The sequence below is a fragment of the Syngnathoides biaculeatus genome, chromosome 2 (assembly GCF_019802595.1).
Source record: "Syngnathoides biaculeatus isolate LvHL_M chromosome 2, ASM1980259v1, whole genome shotgun sequence".
Taxonomy (NCBI): domain Eukaryota; kingdom Metazoa; phylum Chordata; class Actinopteri; order Syngnathiformes; family Syngnathidae; genus Syngnathoides; species Syngnathoides biaculeatus.
In genome coordinates this window covers 26,811,199-26,833,205 of record NC_084641.1, presented here as the reverse complement: position 1 = coordinate 26,833,205, position 22,007 = coordinate 26,811,199, and the positions used below count along the sequence as shown (strand labels likewise).

At 43.7% G+C, this 22,007-nt stretch overlaps 1 protein-coding gene across 7 annotated transcripts in view; it reads right to left on the bottom strand.

The window, feature by feature from the left end:
- Window positions 1–22,007, bottom strand: part of grm4 (glutamate receptor, metabotropic 4) — a 174,506-nt gene that overhangs the window by 24,014 nt on the left and 128,485 nt on the right. For all 7 annotated transcript variants that reach the window (XM_061844055.1, XM_061844037.1, XM_061844047.1 and 4 more), the window contains 3 exons: window positions 18,184–18,319; window positions 13,689–13,843; window positions 9,351–9,491 (listed from right to left, as the gene is read on the bottom strand). In XM_061844055.1, coding sequence (XP_061700039.1) covers window positions 9,351–9,491; window positions 13,689–13,843; window positions 18,184–18,319 — 432 coding nt within the window. The remainder of the gene's footprint in view (window positions 1–9,350; window positions 9,492–13,688; window positions 13,844–18,183; window positions 18,320–22,007) is intronic.

The window sequence follows — 22,007 nt, the reverse complement described above, 5'->3', positions numbered from 1 at the left end:
TGCACTAAAGGCTCAATATATAAGGCGCACCGCATTATAAGGCGCACTGTCGACTTTTGAGAAAATGAGACTTTTAGGTGCGTCTTACACAGGCGAAAATATGTTAATCCTTTTTTTTTTTAACAGTTTTTGATGAAGAAAAATAGTACCATGTTGGATAAACCTAACGTGAATGTAAAGAAACTCGTTTTATAACGTGTATTTACTGTACATTGTGACAAGGCGAAAGTCACAACACAAACTGAAGTATGCCATTTGAGGAGCGTGGCCTAATGAGTGTCCTCAGGATTACTGTAAGTCCGGTGAGCTCACTTCAGTTGGATGTTCTGCGTACGTGTATCTGGGTTGGGTTGTGCTGTTGTTGTTGTGATAGCCAGCGTGACAGTGTTGCTCCGTCAACGTACACAATCGTGCGAAAGCGTTATAGCCGTTGGAAAGCGGGCACCTCGGTAGGTCGCCGCCATAGATCTTCTGCCGTGAGCGTAGTAGGGCGCGCCGGGCAGTTGAACAGGTGCTGCGTGTCGTGTGGCCCAGTGCCACAGTCCGGGCAGACGTCGGCAACAGTGTCGTCGAGGGGGTGTTTGTAGCTGGCGATAGAAGCCCGAGCGCAGTTGGGCGAGGATGGAGTGTGCTTCCCAAGACGGAGACCGTTCGTCGTCGTGAATTGGAGGCAGGTAGCCCCCAAAGACGATGTTAGGCTTGTAGGCCAGCCTGGTGTTGGTGACAGCCGATGTGTAGAGTTCAGTAAGTCCGCGCTTGTATTGTTGGTCGTCTAGCTGTCCGTTGGTGCCGACGAACTGGGTTGGGTTATTGTTTCTAATGGCGCCACCAATGGCTGTCTTTCAGTGCCATTTGTCTCTATGCGTCCTGTGATTGATGAGGAAACCTTTCTGTTGTTCAGTCTGCATTTTGACCGAGGTGAGCGCCACACAAGCCTTAACAGGGTAATCTATGTATTGATTAGTAGTTTCCAATGGGGATCACTGTGTTAAATTCATTGTTCTTTATCCATCCATCCCTTTTCAATCCAGCTTGTCTTAATTAGGATCCAAAGGTGAGTTGTAGTCCATGCCATCTGATTTTTAGGCAAAATCACGATACACCCTCAGAAGTCAATCACAATAATTTACACTCACCTTCAAACCTATGAGGGATTTTGAGGCTTTAACCGAACATGCACGTGTACGGAATGTAGAAGGAATGCAAGCATGGGAAGAACATACAAGTTCCACATGCGAAGACTCAAGTCAAGATTCCAAACCAGAATCACTATTTTAGGATTCAAGACATGGAGTGTCATTTTAGATGAATTTTCATAGCCATACTTTTGACTTTCTGGTTTTAACAGTGAACCACAGAGTAAACTGTACACAAGGGTCCGATAACAGAAAACATGGAAGTAAAGTGGCATAAGGATTTCTTTTGTAATCATTCTTAGATGTCTGTAGCAGTCGTTATCTCTACAGAGATACTGCATTTTAACAATGGCCTGTTTTTCAAAGATGAATATTTAGGGCATGTCTCCCTATTATGGTTATGCTGATCCCGTAGTTCCTTGGTCTGTGGCAATTTGAGTGAAGAGTGCTGCATGTTTCAAGTGCTCTAGAGCAAGAGCTCCACACCAAAAAAAAAAAAAAAAAAGATGATCTGACAGCGGTGGCTCTCTATGTTGTTTTGATGTTAGCTCGCCTGCGCTGGAAGGAGCCTGAATATTTTCTGACCCCCACACACAATAAACAGACAATTTTTAACACAGGGTTTCAGAAAAGATAAATCCAGTGGAAGCTTCTGTGCGGTGTTGCTGATACGGAACGCACTTTTTGTAAAAAGATCACACAACCTTGTAATCCAATGCAACAAAATGGGTGGAGCATTGCCAACCCATAGCAGCATAACTATGTAGATTACGCTTGGTGTAAAACTGGCTACACGGACTGGAAACTGGATAACATTCATTTTTGCAATTCAAAGACACATACATTCTAGGACACATTGACAGAGGCACTGTTTTATCTCTGAGATGTAAACAAGAGAACGCTGTAGTGTCATGGTCCTGCCGGTCCAGCCCTGGCTGTGCGGGTTTCCGCACGGCCGCACTGATTGGAGGCGCACACCTGTGCCTCATGCTGGCTGATTGGCCCCGGTGTATATAGGACCATGGGGATGACTGGTCCGGCGCTAGATTGTTGCGGTTCATGCCCCGTTCCAGCACTCCCGTATCTCCGATCGTATTCCCGTGTGTACCGACCTCCGCCTGTTTTCCGACCGACCCCGTAAGCCTGATTCCTTTGATACTCCTGCCTGCTTTGATCGATCTCCCGTGTACCGACTCCTGCTCTCTACGCCCGACGTCCTGACTACCGCTGCTGGACCTGACTGCCTGCCCGATCCCCGACTGTGGAACAATAAACGTTTTTCCTGAATTACCTCTGCGTCTCGCGACTCCTGCATTTGGGTCCTACCTCCGTTTCGATGGGTCGAGACATGTAGTTTGCGGTCTGTTTATATGAACTAAACAAAACAAGCATGTAAATAAATGGCAAATAAATATTTTTCAACCAAATTTCGCTCATCCTTCTGAGATGCGAGGAGAAAGACCACCCCAAAAGAGCAGATTATCCACGGTCGTGAGTAGCCAGAATGTGCAAATCCATCCATCCATTTTCTTTGCCGCTTATCCTCACAAGGGTCGCGGGGAGTGCTGGAGCCTATCCCAGCTGTCAACGGGCAGGAGGCGGGGTACACCCTGAACTGGTCGCCAGCCAATCATAGGGCACTTTGAGACAAACAGCCACACTCACAAATAACACCTCGGGGCAATTTAGAGTGTCCAATTAATGTTGCGTGTTTTTGGAATGTGGGAGGAAACCGGAGAGCCCAGAGAATACCCACGCAGGCACGGGGAGAACATGCAAACTCCACAGAGACGGGTCCGGGATTGAACCCAGGACCTCAGAACTGTGTGGCCAACACTTTACCAGCTGCTCCACCGTCCCGCCAAGAATGTGCAAATGTAGTACCTAATAATTTGGGGGAAAATGTCAGCTTCACAAAAATCCCACTTTGGGCTCTTTCTCCCTATGACTCACTCAATTCACACTCATTTTTAGTCCAGCCACACACAATGTCCAATTTTCCCCCTTTCATTTAGCATTAATTACATTTTCTTTTGTAGTGTGACTTTTGCATTTCCCTATAGGTCCTTCGTAGATTTCAATAAATATTCTATAAAATTCCACTTCTTGTCATATTTTGTGTGTTTTGAGTTGAATAATGAAACCTCTGTAATTGAGAATTTGTATTTCTTAAATCTAAAAACCCTCAGATATGAGACTGATAAGAGGTTTTTCATCATTTTCCCTAAAATTTGCACATATAAGAAGAGATACGGTGCCTTTTATGGGACAAAAAATGGTGCGATAATGACATTATAACGTAAATCAAACTAACACACAAGTCAACACAAGCGTTCACCTTTAAATTGTTTATTTCTTGAATAAATTCAGATTTACCCAAATCCAATATGTGATAGACTACCATCAGCTTTATGAAAAAAACACCAAAAGTCAAACCATGCTCTGATCTGAAAACACATATTTTACTCAGAAATTCACTGGATTTATAAAGTGCAACCGCAGACTTGCGCAGACCTCCCACTTTAAAATGTGGAGTACTCTGGTCGATGGTCTGGGTCCAGTCTGCCTCCTCGCAGTTATTTGTCCTGGTCTGGAAAATTGAGCTCATTGATGTGGCACTTTTGACCATTTCACAAAAGAATTTTGGACACCGTAGTATTTTGATTCCGTCCCATTGTCTTGTAAACCAAATCATGAAGACTTAATATTGTCAATGGTAAGACACAAACACCCCAAGACTTGCAAGGACAGCTGGCACGAACTGGATGCCGATGAAGAATATTTCCTCACAAGAAAAAAAATTATGATAAACACAGAGACGACTCCCGGCTTTTTCTTTTTCTTGCAAATGATGGGTGGTACAGAATATGGTTGGAGAATTTGCGTATTATGACTTGAGAGAACCAAACAGTGTGTCAAACACTGTTTAGTGTATGCATCCATTTTTTTGAAGCATTCTGTGGATGTCGCAATCGGGTACGAAGGCATCCACATTCTGGCCTTGATGACTCACGTCTGCAAAGATGCAGACCTTGCCTCATTCAAACTGAAGACCGGATGTCCAGTCAGCCTACTTCATGCTACACAAATATGCAGTAATTACTTTCCACACATCCAATCGCCGACAAAGCATGACAAACATTTACAGTAAATACTGACTTTCCTTTCTTTGTAGAAAGGGTTTGACCAATGTCTAAAGTAATCGTGACTGATGGTCCGGCCATGCCCTTTATGGAGCGATGCGGCTGACGAAAACCGTGATAGTGTGGAGCATTTGTCTGGCTTCTGACACATTCAAGGTGACGGCTGCAATTCTTGACCCTCCGTCTGTGGAAAACGGAATCACCTTTTGTGGGTCAATAGCGTGAAACAGTGACAATTCCGTCTGTGAAGAGCAAATGATTGAATCCCGGTTTTCCCTGCGAGAAATTAAAATCGTTCCCTTTCGTGTGCATTTAATCCTTGTTAAGTGAATATTGAAGTTATTTCCTCTTGAAATTCTTTTAACAGCTAATATCGCTTTCTTTTAAAGGGTCATTTGATGCCTTGGGGTGATTACACTGTACTGGACTGTACTCAACTATACTGTATGTACAACTGACCTTTTATCATATTGAGAAATCTTAATGTCTTCTTCCTTTTCATTCGGCTTGTCCGGTTAGGGGTCGCCACAGCGTGTCATTTTTTTCCATCTAAGCCCATCTCCTGCATCCTCCTCTCTAACACCCACTGTCCTCACGTCTTCCCTCGCAACATCCATCAACCTTTTCTTTGGTCTTTCTCTCGCTCGTTTGCCCGGCAGCTCCATCCTCGTCAGCACCCTTCTGCCATTGTACTCACTCTCTCGCCTCTGAACATGTCCAAACCATCGAAGTCTGCTCTCTCGAACCTTGTCTCCAAAACATCTGACTTTGGCTGTCCCTCTAATGAGCTCATTTCTAATCCAACCTGCTCACTCTAAGCGAGAACCTCAACATCTTCATTTCTGCTACCTCAAGTTCTGCTTCATGTTGTTTCTTCAGTGCCATCGTCTCTAATCCGTACACCATGGCCGGCCTCACCACTCTTACAAACTTTACCTTTCATCCTAGCGGAGACTCTTCTGACACATAGAACACCAGACACCTTCCACCAACTGTTCCACCTCGCTTGGACCTGTTTCTTCACTTCCTTACCACACTCACCATTGCTCTGTATTGTTGACCCCAAGAGTTTGAAGTCATCCACCTTCGCTATCTCTTCTCCCTAGAGCTTGACTCTTCCTCCTCCGCCCCTCCCATTCACGCACATATATTTTATTTACTTTGACTAATCTTCATTCCTCTCCTCTTCTTCCTACATCATGGTCCAAGGGGATTCCAATTTAACCTCATCTGTCAGCCTATCCATTACTACCACAAACAGGAAGGGGCTCAGAGTGGATCCCTGATCCAGTCCCACCTCCACCTTAAATTCTTCTGACACTTCTGGTTTAAATGAAAGAATATGAATGGTCTTTAATCAATTTAAGATGGGCTACTAAGTGAAAGCATAGTTTTAATCACAAAAAACAAGAGATCTAAATTTGAATTCAAATAAAACACCACAAAATTGAGCTGTGATTAAAGGTTAAGGTTAAATAGAACAGATGAGGCCATGAAGTCATCCACCTTCGCCATCTCTCATCCCTGGAGCTTCACTCTTCCTCCTCCGGCCCTCTCCTTCACGCACATATATTCTGTTTTACTTCGGCAAATCTTCATTCCTCTCCTTTCCAGTGCCTGCCTCCATCTTTAAAACCGGTCCTCTGTCTGTTCCCTGCTTTCACTCCAGATCAGAATATCATCTGCAAACATGATGGTCCAAGGGGAATCCAGTCTAACCTCGTCTGTCAGCCTATCCACTACTACCGCAAACAGGAAGGGGCTCAGCGCGGAGGCCTGATGCAAGATTGAGAAGTCTTAATGTATATCTTCCAAATTTTATTCTCTTTCCAAATCCACGTTTCAATGCAGACTCCAAGCAGCAAAACACAAATGATGTCTGCTTTAAATGTCACATAAAGAGGGTGGTTAATACAAAAATATGTTTTTTTTATGCAATAGTACTTATTTCTACAGCCCTGCTTGGTGAAGTTGTGGCTTTATAATTTGTGGTTCCTCTGAGTGCATCAGTCTTTAGAGACATAATATGATACAGAACAAAATAGTGGGACATTAATAATTCAGCACTCTGTAACTCATACCTAAAAGGCATGTTAATTGAGCTATAATTCAATTTCGATTCAACCGAGATATGCTATATTTAGTTCTTAATCATCTCGAATGTATTCTAAGCATCAAATATGTGGTAATTCTTGTGGTACAATTTCAAAGAGGGATTAATAAACCAAAAGCGCAACAGGCAGATGTAGTCAGCTAATACATGCAGTCATCCTTGGCCTCTGGGGACTCGCACGCGACAATTATCTCAAGCGGTATAGCCGCAGTTTGCGTGTTTTCACTTCTTTTCAACGTCACTGACGCTGTTTATGGCTTTGACTTTGCCAGATAACCTGATCCTGCTCGCATGGTGCATAAATTTGCATCTTGTGGACATTCTTCTTAAATGGATCATACTCTCCGATGTTCTATAGCAAGAAAAGGCACAAAGCCATGCATTTTTTTCGGCTGCGTGACTTCTTCAGTCAAATTAAGTCATTTGCATAACTTCATGCCACACAAGCACTCTAGGTGAGGCAACCCTAAAATCCGGCCTCCCGTGGGTTCTCCTTTCGGCGAGCACATTTCTTATTATGCGCTCTAGAGGCTGCATTAAGTCGAGCACACTGGGAAGGTGAAACATGAGGTACAAGCTACTTTTATCGTCAATTCTTCAATATGCGTAACACATACTGAGGATTGCAATTACGGTGCTCAAAATGGTACATGAGCATTACCGAACACACACACACACACACACACACACACACACACACACACACACACACAAATCCAACAAGTGACTGACGAGAACAGTTTTCTTTCTTGGTTTTTTTAAAGTCAGAAAGGTGGTATTTTGAATAAAAATTCTTTTGTCCAACATTTGGGATTTGATTTTCTTGTCATTTTTTGACATTCAAATGATGCTTCTCCAGGAGCTGTGATTCCAACAACCTTTGCCTGGGCTTGGATAGCCATTCTTAAAATTGGTTAAATATACATATATAGTACACACGGCATATCTCAAGCAGCCAGGCGCAACATTACGACCATGATATTACAAACCCCCCCCGAGCGTTATCAAATACTCTGCCTTTGTGTGGTGACGGTAATAGCAAATACCTCTCTGACAGTGTCTATCAAAACAAACATTATTAACGTGAACAAAAAATAATATATTAGCATTCACATTATTATAATTGTAAAAACAGAACATTACTTACCATTATATTGTGTGTGTCATAAAGGTGTGGCTACTCAGTGTGTATGATATTAAACAGTCACTCACATTTGCAACGGGTGTGGTCAGCCGTGCTCGCAGATAAAGTTGCGGGTGTGATTAGAGATGGAATCGCAATAATTTAAAATAAGTTACTGGATTAATATAACATAAGTGTAAACTAAAAATAAAGTAAACAAATACATAACTAAATCAGAAAACTAAAATTTCAAACTCAGAAATCATCATTTCCAGTTTCAACTGATATTAGTATAACATGATATAAAACGGTATTTAAAATTTGTCATCAATAAAAATTCTTGATCTGACAAAGCTTATCTGAAGAAATGATAAATGCACTGGCCAGTCAAGGAATAAACATGAACGGTCTACACCTTCAATGTTTTGAAAGTGCTGAACGTTTAGTTCAACATAATCGGCGTTCGTGGCAACAAGCTAGCGAGACATTGTAACAAACATTCCTGTCGCCAATTGTGGTGTGTTGTTGTGGGAGTTGGGGGGGCACGCACCATGGGACTGCCCTAAATAGGAGGCTGGCTAGCTAGAAAGTGCCTTTATGTGCATGCGCTCGACGTATTGGCCACACCTGAATCAAGCCACGAGATGGATGATAGTTTAAGGTCTTTTTTTTTTTGGGGGGGGGGGGTGCACGCCGTCACACTTCCTCGCGATCGACGCAATGGGCATCACTGCTCTAACTGAATTTCCTTTGACATAGCTCATGGTGTTGATGACTTTCAACGTAAATGCGCTCGCAGTACGTGAGGAAGCTCTGAACCTGTGCTTTCGGCCTAACTTCTGTACATGCTCAGTACGGTTAACTATCATTTCCTGTTTCTTGATTGTTTTGGAGCAGGCTTGTTTAGTTAACAACATTTATAACATAAACACGTAATTTAATGTCAAGACTACACAAAATCAGCGACGTCTTTTAACGTTTAGTTTTTCTACTCGTAACAAATTTCACGCACGTGAGTTTTCGTGCTCGACTATGCAGATTTCGAAGTGCGATGGCGCTCAGGCGTGATCGCGCCCGTCAAAAGTGAGTGACTGTATCAAAGCTTATGTTTTAAATGACATAGTGTTTCAAAAATAACAATCCATCCTCTGACGGACTATTTTACACTTATTAACAGGAGATGTCTCATAAATTGACTTTATATACAAATGAAAATGACGTGCTACATAACGGATGTGTATAAGCTACACATACATACAGTAGAATCTGTATTAGTTAGAGAGGTTGAACCAGAAACGGAGGCAGGCCTCTCCTCTTTTTGGATTGTGACTCTTTACCCAGAGCTGGGAACGGACCTCATCTGGATCTGATTTAATCATGACCGGTCCCATCTGCAAGTATTGCGGTGTTGCAACCCTTATCAGTGGGGTGGGAGACATTCTGGAGGATCCCTCTGACTTTAATGGCCTGAAAGCTTGTTTTCAGCGTGCGTTATTGGCTTTACTATTGATTATGTTTTCGGCAAACGTGGCAATGGGTTTTGTGATAATAAATGTCATCTTCTGGACCTGGCTGGCACACACGGAAACATCCACTTCCATGGAACAAAATTAGAGGCTCACATTAACTTATCTCCAGCCATTATGTATCGGATGAATGGGAGAGTGGAACGTTGTTGTGTAATCTCAGATGATTGATAAATCCACAGCTGTGCCACCAAGAAACACAATTTATACTGTATTGAAAGGTCAATTTACTCAGTGATTGATTGAGGGGTTTTCCTCTGCCAGAGTGCCTCGGTTTTTATTGCGTTGCGTTGCATTGCATTGACTCACTCGTGCACTTTTTGACGCCGGAGCCTCTCCTCACAGCATGCCGACTGAGTTTGCACTGGAAGTTATTCTCCCAGAACTCTGCAAACCAAATGTTTCGCCTGTTGTTCTCCAGGGTCCGGCTGATGAAGTAACGGTCAAACGCTGCAAGAGAACGGTTTCAGATTAACATTTCAATTTCATTCGTTTTCCCACAAAGGGACTTTGTCATCGTTAAATTCAATGTGCGAGTATAATTACAAACATGTGAGCATGGTATTCTTATTATCTGCAGCTGATGTTACAGCCTTCATTCAAAATGGAATCCATTCTTTTTTTCCCCCCTCAAAATTCTACACACATTACCACATAATGACAGCATGATATTTTTCTTTTTTGTGTAAATTTATTAAAACAAAATCCCATGTCCCATATGTTTGCTACCTTTGTACAATATTTTGCTCCACCTTTGGCAACAATTACTGCACAAGTGTTTTTGAGTATGAAACTACCAGCGTGGGCACTTTTAGGCGCTTTGGGCACTTTGGCACTTTCGTCTTTGGATTACTTTTCATGCTCCTTCAGGTTGGATGGGAAGTGTCTGCGTGCAGATACTGTATTTTTTTTTTTTAGCCATTCTCCACATAGTGTGTGTTCAATTGGATTCAAGTCTGGGTACTGGCAGGACCACCCATTCACAGAGTTGTCCAGAAACCATATTTTGGCATCATGCTCAGGGTCGTTTTTCTCTTTAACCTGCTCCAGAGCCCTTTTGCCCGACACAAAAGTGCTTCGGAGCAGCTTTTCATCCAGGATGTCTCTGGACAGGATTTCATTCAGGTTTCACTCAATTTAACTAGTCTTCCAGTTGCTGCCGCTAAAAAACCCACCGCTGTTTTTCATGAAAGGGAGGCCAAGGGTCAGTTGATGAATGGTGCCCAGTTTTCTTCAGCGCATATTGACTAGCATCGCATCACATGAGTTCAATCAGTCTCATCAGAGAAGAAAATATTGTCTCTTATGGGCCCGTCACACCATGACGTCTGGTCAGCGTTCTCTAGCGTTTGAGGAAACGTTGGCAGTCGGCCACGGTCGCTGGGATCGCGCCAGAAGAGCGTTGTTTGAACGCTAGTGAACGTCAATGATCGCTGGGAATCGGCGGAGAACGCCGGTCCGGAAAAAAAGTTTTGAACATGCACAAAAGTTCTCACCGGGACCAGCGTTCATCAACGTTGAATTTTAAACCCTGCAGAACGTTCAAGAACGTTCGTGGAACATTTTACTAAGGTTCGCAGAGCGTTGCACGAGTTTGGGTATCGTTAGTCAGTCGTAACTCGAGCTTTACTTGGTTGTTACTTAATCATTTGCTTTGCAGTGAACGACTTACTGGCGACCCGTCAACGACCACTGAACAATCCCCTAGCGCACACAGCGCGTAACTAAAGTCAAACGAACGTCCTTTGGCGTCCATTGAGCATCATTCGAGCGTTTCCCGAACGTCCATGCATATGGGTATATAAACCGATGCTTTGCATCCTTACCTGCAGCGGTAGTTGCTGAAGTCCGCACCCCACCTTTTTTTCGTCCAGGCGGCATGATGCTGACTGTTCAAACTCACCAGAAGTATGAAATTTCCAACGTTTTCGTTCCCGTTCCACTGTAAAAATTACATGACAGCAAAACGCTATTCTGTCGTTAATCACCCGTTTAGTCACACGCTCAACACGCTTGTCTAACGTTGACAAATCGCTCGTTGCGCGCCAGTGGCACGTTAGTACACGCTAATGGTTTTTAGGGGTATCTTATTTGGTCGCTGTTACACGCTTCTCGTGCGTTAGACACACGTTAGTCATGCGTCAGACACACGTTAATCACACGGCAGATGTGTCATCCTCATTTGAGAACGCTGAAAAATAGAACGATTGAAATGTTCAGAGAACGTTGACCAGAACGTCATGGTGTGACGGGGCCATAAGACCAGTGCGTGAGGTGCTTTTACGACAAATCAAGTAGGGTTATGTCTGCCTTTGATGTAATGTCTTACATCTGTCCAATCTACAAATACAGACTCGCCTTTGGATTGGCCGTGGCCACCTTTCCCGAATGGTGGATTACTGCAAAGATGATTTTCCTTCTGGGAGGTTCTCCTCTTCCCACAGAAGAAAGATTAATTGTTGGGGTCTTGGTCACCTCCCAAACAAAGACCCTCCCCTCACGGTCGTTCAGTTTAGAAATATAAACAACTCTAACTTGCTGCTTTCAATTTTCATCCATTTATGAATGATGGAGACGACTGTGCTAATTGGGACCTTCAAAGGAGCAGGATTTTTCCTACGTCAATCCTGTCTAGAATCCAAAACACCTCAAATTAGGCCGTAGAAGCAAACACTTCCAAGCTGATCACCAGGATGCACTTGATGCACTCAGTACGGCATTTCATGACAAAAGACGGGAATACCGACATTGATCTTATTTCTTAGTTGTTGCTGTCTGAAAAACATCATGCTGTCAGAGGGTGTGTAAAATGCTGACGATACGGTGTTCATTCTTGGAATAAGGCTGCACATAATGTGTCAAAAGTCACACCCTACATATACTTTCCAGATGCACATTTTTTTTCTTTGTTTTTGTTATACAGCGCAGAAAGCCTTGGTTCACACAGTCCCGTGAAAAAGTATTTCCCCCTTCCTGATTTCTGTGTTTTTTTGCATATCTATCACACACATAGGTTTCAAATCATCAAATTAATTCTAATATCACTGAGATAACCCCGGGGAAAACAAAATGCAGTTTTCAAATGACAATTCAATGTATTCAGGCACAAAAAATCTAAACCTCTCCAACCCTCCATGAAAAATTAATTGCTCCTCCCTTGTTAAATCGCCAAGTCACTGTGACTGACCACAAATTTGGAAAATGTGATTTCAATTTTACAAGCCACACCCAAACCTAACTAAGTTTAAGTAAAATCTCAAGTAAAATCTGTCAGAGAACGTTAGGTAGGCTGCGAGATCTGAAGAAACCGATGCATCATGCCATGATCCAAAGAAATTCAAAAAGAAATAGGGGAAAAAAAAAGTCATTGAAATACATCAGTCTGGCAGAGCCATTTCCAAGACTTTGGGGCTCCAATGAACCACCCTCAGAGCCATTATCCACAAATGGAGAAAACTGGGAACAGTGGCAAATCTTCCCATATGTGGATGACCAAGTGAAATTACTCTAAGAGTTTGATGATGACTCATCCAGGAGGTCACAAAAGACTCTCCAAAAACATCTAAAGACCTACAGGCCTCTCTGGCCTGAATTAACCTTGGATAGCAGCAGGCTGCTTTGGCTTCGCAGTTTGCAGTTCTTGTGGATCTGGACCAGGGAGAGGATGTTTTTTTATCAGACGATGTCTCTTGTTTTTGTTCCGGCGATGCCCGACCCGTGGTCTTCACCTCTCGCTCATGTTTCGTTGACACCCGGTCTGCGACAACCAAACTTAGCTCGTGATTTCAACCCATGGCCATCTCCTTCTCATGCTTCAGCGACGCCCAACCCATGGCCGCTGGACGCTCTCCAGCAGCAGTGCACAACTTACGGCCGGCGCTTTTCGCTTCTATTTCGGCGGCTTCCGACTTGCAGCCACTTCCTCCCTCGTGCTTCAGAAGTGGAACCCAGCCTGCAGCCTTCATCACGTGCTCTTGTTCCAGCAGTGCCTGGGGCGTGCTGTCCACCACGCACTCAGGTCTCAGTGGTGCCTGACCCACAGCCGGCTCTTGCTTGTGCCTCATTGGTACCTGATCCCAAGCCGCCTCTTTCTCATATCTTGGTGGAGCCTAACCTCGAGCAACCTCTCACTCACATCTCAGCAGAACCTGACCACTAACCACCTCTCACTCATGTCTTGGCGGAGCCTGACCCACTGACGCCTCTCACCCATGCCGTGGCGGTGCTCGAGCGGCAGCAGCCACCGCCTCTCACTCATGCCTCGGCGGTCTTGAGCAGCAGCAGCAGCTGCCACCTCTCACTCCTCCCTCAACAGTGCTTCATCTACAGCTGTCACCTGTTCCTGTTCGGATTCTGCGTTGCCATTGGGACACTCCTCGTGGACGTCTGCCTGAGTGTCCCCGTGGGGACCCTGGTGCTTGGCATCATCTCTGACACCCAGAACTGCTAAGCCAAGCGCCTCGCTTTGGGTGGCCTGGAAGGCATTTTTTACTACCTTGAATTTTCTGAGTGATGTTAAAATTGGTCTGATTATTTGAAACCTTTTTGTGTGATACATATGCAAAAAAAAAAAAGAGGGAGGGGAAATACATTTTCATGGCATGTGTAGTGATTTGAGTTGAGGGTTGAATCCTAATTACACAGCACCTCTGATGGATTGTCGTTTCGGCAGGATGGTTACAGCACCCTCAGCCATCTCTTCCTGGTTCAGTATTGGGGAGATTTTGGACCCCCAGCTGTCTGATCCTACCCAGATAAAATGGCCCGTCTGATTGGCCTTCTTTGCCGCTTGGAGGAGCCGCCTAGAAGAAATGAAAAGCTCTGTAAGTTTGTGCAACATGTCGTTATTTGCTTACGTATTTACTGCATGCAGGCATACATCAATTGAAAACACAGCTTTGTCAGTCGAATACGCCCTGAAGAGGCAGCAAAGCTACTGTGCAGGTAATTCCATGATTATAATACTTGATTCAGTCTGGACTTATTTACATAAAGCTACAGAAGCGGTAGAAATGAGGTGCCTCCAAAGACTCAAAATATCCTCAGAGTGCACTCAGGTTTTTTTTTTCACAAAGAACGCCCCTGCTACATTTGTCCAGGCCTGCTGCCAATGGAAGTAAATATAAGGCGCTGTGCAGGCACAGTTGAAAGCCAGAGTGGAGCAACATCAAAATTTTAAAACGCCATCTGGCCTCTGTGGCTTCACTGACCCTCAATGCTCCAACAATAGAATAACAAAACAGAGACGTGCGACTTATTACGTTGTGGATGCATCCTTTTTTACCCAGATTTCGCTGTCAGAACAAATATCAGTCAGCTATCAGTCTTTATGGTGCCATGCGTGGCTACGATATTTTTGGGGGAAAAAATAGGGAGCAGTTGTGAGGCTTTCTTTCCACCTTTTGTGACCTCAAGAATGTGCATTTGGTGTGTAATAACGGGAACGCTGATTTCCACAAGTGTATTATGTGTTCACTATACAAATTTGGGAAGAATATCCATCCATCTTCTCTACCATTTATCCTCACCAGGGTTCACTTATTCACTCATGAGCAGTTTTCTCATTAAATAAATTTTAGCGGCTTTATCAATCCATCCATTTTCTTAGCCGCTTATCCTCACTAGGGTTGCTGGCATGCTGGTGCCTATCCCAGCGAGCACTGGGCGACAGGCGTGGTACAACCTGAACCTGTTGACAGCCAATCACAGGGCACACAGAAACGGACAACTATTCGCACATACAGTCACACCTAGGGGCAATTTAGAGTGTCCAATTAATGTCGCATGTTTTTTGGATGTGGGAGGAAACCGGAGTGCCCGGAGAAAACCCACGCAGGCACGGGGAGGACATGCAAACTCCACACAGGCGGGGTTGGGATTTGAACCCCAGACCTCAGAACTGTGAGCCCTATGCTCTACAGCTGCACCACCATGCCGCGTGGAAGGAACATCCATCCATTTTCTTTGCCGCTTATACTCAAGAGGGTCACGGGGAGCGCTGGAGCCTATCCCAGCTGTCGACGGGCAGGAGCCGGGTACACCCTGACCTGGTTGCCGGCCAATCGCAGGGCACATTGAGACAAACAGCCGCACTTTTGGGATGTAGAAGGAAACCGGAGTGCCCAGAGAAACCCACGCGGGCACGGGGAGAACATGCAAACACCACACAGGCGGGCCGGGATCGAACCCGGGTCCACAGAAAAACGCTTCACCAGCTGAGCCACCATGCTGCCTGGAAGGAACATATTTTCAGAAAACGAGTGAGATATAATGTGTAATGCATAAGCAAGGGGTTAAAGTATGCACCACTTGCAAACGTCCTTACTTTTTCCTGTCCGCGAAAAACAAGACAAAATTTTCCAATTCCAATTATTCCAATTATTTGATATTTTTCAAAAATTGTAATTATCCATCCAATCGGAACTAAACTAAATCAAATACATGTAATAGTACAATGGTAGAGGGCCATTTTTTTTTTCATTTTCATGTTTCAGTAATCACATATGCATCCAAATGTTGACATAATAAAAGTGACAGAGAAGCTGAAGAAACCAGCCACACGAATGTTACACAACACACCCACCGGACGCAGGATCGAATTCTTCATTTTTAAAACCCAGAGAGACCAAAGTAATTCATCTGCAATGTCTAGCACTTCATCAATTGGGCAGTATATTCAGAGCAGTTTAGTCAAGTTATGAGGACTGCGCGGGGTTCAAGGATGCAGCAGCACTGTGGAATCGAGATCCCACCGGCTTTAGGTAATTAGTACATATCCACACAAGGAGCTGTTATCTGGATGGGATTAAGTCAATGAGCACAGGGACTTCTGGCCCCGTCATCACCAAGGGATCGGCCTAATTCACCGGCCTCAAGAAATACACTAGGCCTACTAAGTAGTTGCCGGGAGACAGCTCCCCATACAAAACCGCAACAGTGCTGTGTGTGATGATTATGCCCACAACTAATTAATTCATTCTTAATGGAAACAATCCATCTTAAAAAGCAGATAAGGAATTAGAACGGATAGATTTTATTTACCACAAGGGCAACTTTGGTATTTCAATAAAGGGAAACGTGTTAATATGGCAGGACGGTGACGCGGCTTTCGAGCGCTGGCCTCACAGTTCTGAGGACCGCGGCTATCTCCGCGACTGCCGTGGAGAAAGCAAGAGACAGACGGCAAAACGGAGGCCATCTTGCTAGAATCCGCCTTTTTTGTACACGTCTGCAGTGACACGTCAGTAGAGGCCAGGATTGGTTAAACCGGCTGTCACATCTGAATCAAGCGATAAGATGGATGATAGGCTGATATGTTTTTTTTTTGGCGGGGTGGGGGGCATACAGACATGCGATTGACCACAACTGCCTCTGCGATAAACAGATTTGGGCACCCCTGAACCTTTTCCCCTTTTTTAAAAAATACAGTGCTTCCTCTACTTACGAAATTAATCCGCTCCGAAAGTTGTTTTGTAACCTCAATTTTTCAGCAGTCGCATTTTACAAGTAAATCGCGTCATCCGTTCCAAGATTCCCAACACCATCCCCGCCCCTCCACCAAAAATAAGCATTATTAAAAGGTATCGTGGGGGACGGAGGAGGAAGTAAACTTTGACAGCTGAGAGAAAAATTGCGTGGGAACATATACACGTGCAGAACTTAATTCCACTAAAGTTTCTTAGAGCATAGGGTGAAGAAAAATGAGTAAACTTGGATAAAATTCAAACAAAAAAAGTTGTACTTTTGGAATGTTGGTTAGCTTGTCACGATGCCAGCGTGATTCGGTGACAGTCAAGTGTCCAAGAGAGCAGTTCTATCGTGCCACACAAACGGGAAGTACATCATGGGTAAAGATTGACACCCCTCCTGCCAATGGGATGCCAGGAAGATGCTACGTGATAGCCAATAGAAGTGCAGTTCAAACCAAGATACAGGATGTTTATGTTTGGTGGAATTTGGGGAATCGAGCCTCTATTTTTTTTTCCCTTTCGTATCCTGAATTTCCTTCATAACCGGAGACAATATTTTTCCGAGGAGGCATTTCGTAACTTAAATTTGTAGTTATTAGAGATGTTTGTAAGTTAAGGTACGACTGTACAATAGTGAGGGAAGAGCAGTAGATTCTTCTATGCTGAACAAAACTAATACGGTACAGCGGAACCTCGGAGTTCGAACGTAATTCGCTCTTGTGAAGTTATTCAAAGCTCGTTTTGTTCAACTTCCGAAACATTTATTTTCCATATGAAACAATGTAAATGAGTTTAATCCGTTCCTTACTTCCAAATAGTAAATTCCCATTTTAATTCCTATTTCTGTAAAAACATGTACACCCTGCATTTAAGCAATGAACAATGCATACTTTTAAAGCAACTTAAATGTGTATCATTTACCTTTATGGTCGTGGTGTGATGCATCAGAGGGACTCGAGAGTGAAGGAGAAAGTGTCACGCCGAAGACACCCTCCATAATTTGACTGGGTCTCTAGTAGGATCTCCATTTCTTGCAAGTCCGTCCTTTGGCAACTCTAGCTGGCTTTAATTATATTTTTATTCTTTAGGATAGTGGAAATAGTCGACTTAGCCATACGATACTAGTTAGCCAAAGCCGAAACAAACACGCGTCCCATTTCGTAATTACCGATGATCTCCTTCCTCAAATACACTGTGATTCAAAGAATTTTCCTTTTTCCTTTGCTGCCAGTCGCGCCACTTTCTTTCTTTGCACCCACGGCAAAGAATGTACTGGATTTTGTTTTTTTTTTAAAATCTTGACAAGCACTCGCGAATGTGCGTCCTCACACGATCACTGCTTGACTGACTCGAAGTGGGCAGCGGCTTGTCTCGGCACTGCTCTGTGCGTATTTGACATCGCTTGGCTTGTCTCGGCTACGCATTCGACCTGGGCTCAGCTTTGCCCGGGTGTTCGGACTGTGAAAATTGGGTCGAACACCGAGACATTTTTTACACTCATATTTCGGTCTAAGTCTGATTTGTGCGACCCCTGAGTCATTCGAACGGTTCCGCTGTATGTGAAAATTGCAAGAACAGACAGAGGAAGAATCTCTAAAAACTCAGTTACTGTATGAAGACAGATCATTTTCAAAATAATAATAATTAATTAATGAGGATTTCACTTCACTGACCTGATGTCATCTTCGTTGGCAAATATAATGACCACCCGGGCGTTGGGGTTCTCACTCAGCCTACGAATGACCTTGTCAAACTCCCCGGCTTTTGGTTCTCGTGGAATTTTCACAGACTGGGAAATGCACAGGACACCTAAAAAGCGGGACAACCGAGAAACGTTCAAGTTCAAATGTCAACAATAACTTGAGGTTCATTGTTCAAACTGTCACAGTCAGAGATTTCAGATGTAGCCTTTCATTTTCAACGCAAGTCATGGACTCGTTGTTTTTGTTGCCTGGCAAATGAAACATTTTGCATCTGGAATAAAATGAGATCGGGATTTATTATCTGAATTGGGAATAACTCCACAGTATCGTCCAGTAAAACTAATTAATTATTCTTGTGACACATGCTTTTGCCTTCAGTAATTGCCCTCCAGGTGGGACAGAGAGCTCGTCCTCTCTAAGATGTTCTGCTATTGAGCATCAGTCAAAAGGTTACCATTGGACTTGTCTTCGACACAGCTTTTTAATTCCCTATAGAGTACTTCAGCCCAACTAGTATTAGCACCTTGTCAAAATACGAAAGGGACTATCTGCATGATAATGAATCTTCCTTTCCTGACCCTTAACAAAACCAATGAACAGTACGGGAATAAGACATCATTTATTTCATACCAACACACACACCAGCACCAGAAATATAAATGTGGGGGAAAATCTCGCCACAAATATCAGAAACGTGAGGTAAAAATAAAATTAATTCATTCATTTTCTGAGCCGCTCATCCTCATGAGGGTGCTGGAGTCTAACCGAGCTGTCAACGGGCAGGAGGCGGGGTACACCCTGAAATGGTTGCCAGCCAATCACATGGCACATAGAGACAGACAAAAGTCACACTCACAATAGCACCTCGGGGCAATTTAGAGTGTCCAATTATTGTCGCTTGTTTTTGGGATGTGGGAGGAAAACAGAGTTCCCGGTGAAAACCTACGCAAGCACGGGGAAAACATGCAAATTCTGCACTGACAGGGTCGGGATTTTAAAACGCAGAACTGTGAATCCAACGCTCTAACCACTTACTCCACTGAATTATTTCACATTATATTAATATTTTATTTTAAGAGCTGGATGGTTACTGCAATACATCTATTTTCTTTTGCCGCTTATGCTCATGAGGGTCGTGGGGAGTGCTGGAGCCTGTACCAGGTGTCAACGGGGAGGAGGCGGGGTACACCCTGAACTGGTTGCCAGCCAATCGCAGGGCACACAGAGACAAACAGCCGCACTGACAATCACACCTAGGGGCAATTTAGAGTGCCCAATTAATTGGAATGTGTGAGGAAACCGGAGTGCCCGGAGAAAACCCATGCAGGCAAGGGGAGAACAGGCAAACTCCACACAGGCGGGGTCCGGATCGAACCCGGGTCCTCAGAACTGTGAGTCCAACGCTTTACTAGCTGAGCCAATTTCATTTTTCAAAACCAATACACAACGTTTGAAAAGTGAAGTAGTGCATTGTATAAATGTGTCTTACCTCTCTATATACTTGGTAAATGTAATCTATTGTGATCAAGTTTCATATTAGGCATATGCAAGAAAGAAAAATGGTGGGAACTTAAAACGTTTGCAAATATTTGTACAATTTCTACTCCCTTCGGAAGGAAAACCTTGGTGTAACTGAAGGAGAGGTTATCTGTCCGCCTCTCTACATCATTACACTTACACTCCCCTTAGAGGCTCATGGGAAATTTAGCGGCGGTTGTGTCCTTTCCGCGACTCTATCAATCATTGAATTCTATGCCTGTGCCTCGCCGGTACTTCGGGCCTCCGTTCTCTCAACATCTGCTGCGTGGAAGCAGAGCACTCATCCCTCCGTTTTCTTTTCTTCTCACATCTGTGGCAGCCGCCAGCTACCTCATGAGAGAAAAGAAGGAGGACCCGGCGAAGGGAATCCAGCCTCTGGGAGTTGGGACACAATGCGCGCAACTAGTGTCGTAATCCCGCTTGGGATTGTGTTAACGCAGCAACTTGACGCATTGCCAACACAATCTGTTCAGCCGTCGACGCATCCATCATTCCAAGAAGGTTTTCCTGGACTGGGAAACCGATGCTGACCTTGTGACAATTACGCCGTTACTCAATCTCGTTACGCTTTTGAATGATTTATGTTTACTCCAGTTTTGCCCTCTGCGTATATATGAAAAATACGACATTAGTAATGACTCAATAAAAGCTTTAGTAACACCTTTCAAACTTAAAAAGCAATCCAAATAAAAAACAGTCTCTGAGCCCTTGCGGCGCCCAATACCTGCGTATAAAAATAGTTACAATTTAAAAAAGATGCTTAAACACAAAACAGCTGTTGAGTCATGGCTGAGCACAGAGTGGAGCGAAGGACCATAATGGAGGGGCGTCAGCACCGGAAACCCCCCGGTGAGAAAACACCAGACCATTAAAACAAACAAAAGAACAAACTGTAAAATGTAAAAATAAATTTACTAATATCCTTTACGCTTTGCAATCAAATCCAGGCACTCCCAGCTTAGCTTCACAATAAATGCAACAATTTGAAGGAGTTCTAAAGAGCAGAATGTTCATTCCACAACAGGCCAGCATGTTTTCCGACAAAAGTGAATCAGGTTTCACTTTGACGAAACACCGTCATGCCTCTGAAATACAAAATCTGAGCTGTAATAACATTAACTTCAAAGACTACAGAAGCGTAATGCATAGTTACCATAATTTCTCGAGTATAATGCGTCCTGAAGTATAATGCGCACCCCCAAAGTTGACCTTAAAAAAATCAGGAAAACTTTCTTCCAATGTACAATGCCCACCACTTTGAACTGGTTGCCAGCCAATCGCAGGGCACATAGAGACAAACAGCCCCGCTCACAATCACACCTCGGGGCAATTTTGAGTGTCCAATTAATGTCGCATGTTTTTGGGATGTGGGAGGAAACTGGAGTGCCCACCCGGAGAAAACCCACGCAGGCACGGGGAGAACATGCGAACTCCACACAGGCGGGGCCGGGATCGAACCTGAGTGACAAAACACCAGACCATTAAAACGAACAAAAGAACAAACTGTAAAATGTCAAAATAAATTTACCAACACTAACATCCTTTACTCTTTGCAATCAAATGCAGGCACTCCCAGCTCAGCTTCACAATAAATGCAACAATTTGAAGGAGTTCTAAAGGGTAGCATGTTCATTCCACACCAGGCGAGCATGTTTTCCGACAAAAGTGAATCAGATTTCACTTTGACGAAACACCGTCATGCCTCTGTAATACGAACCTGAGCTGTAATAACATTAACTTCAAAGACTGCAGAAGCGTAATGCATAATTACCGTAATTTCTCGAGTATAATGCGCACCTAAAAAAAAAAAAAAATAATAATAAATAAATAAATAAAAAATCAGGAAAACCCTAGTACCAATGTACAATGCACACCACTTATCTGCTGCTAACAATATGCTCAAAATATTGGGAATGATCTGTATTTATATTTTGTTAGGTTTGTACTTGTATTGTTTTTCAAAAAACTGTCTGTACAACAATCATTAATAATAATCATTGTGCACGTAGCCGTAATATAATGTCGGGACAGGCCGCAGGACACGCTTCTCCTGGTCCTTGTAACTGTCAGAACAGAATCACTCAACCAACTAAAATAAATACTCAATGATGGCATAACATTTTATAAATACTGTTGATAACAGATATTACAGTCTTGAATAAATATTTAACACTGTTTGACTTAAACATTTTTTGCATTAAATATTCGTGCGTAGTGCAGTTTATCCTCTACATTACACATCCTTGGCCAAGACT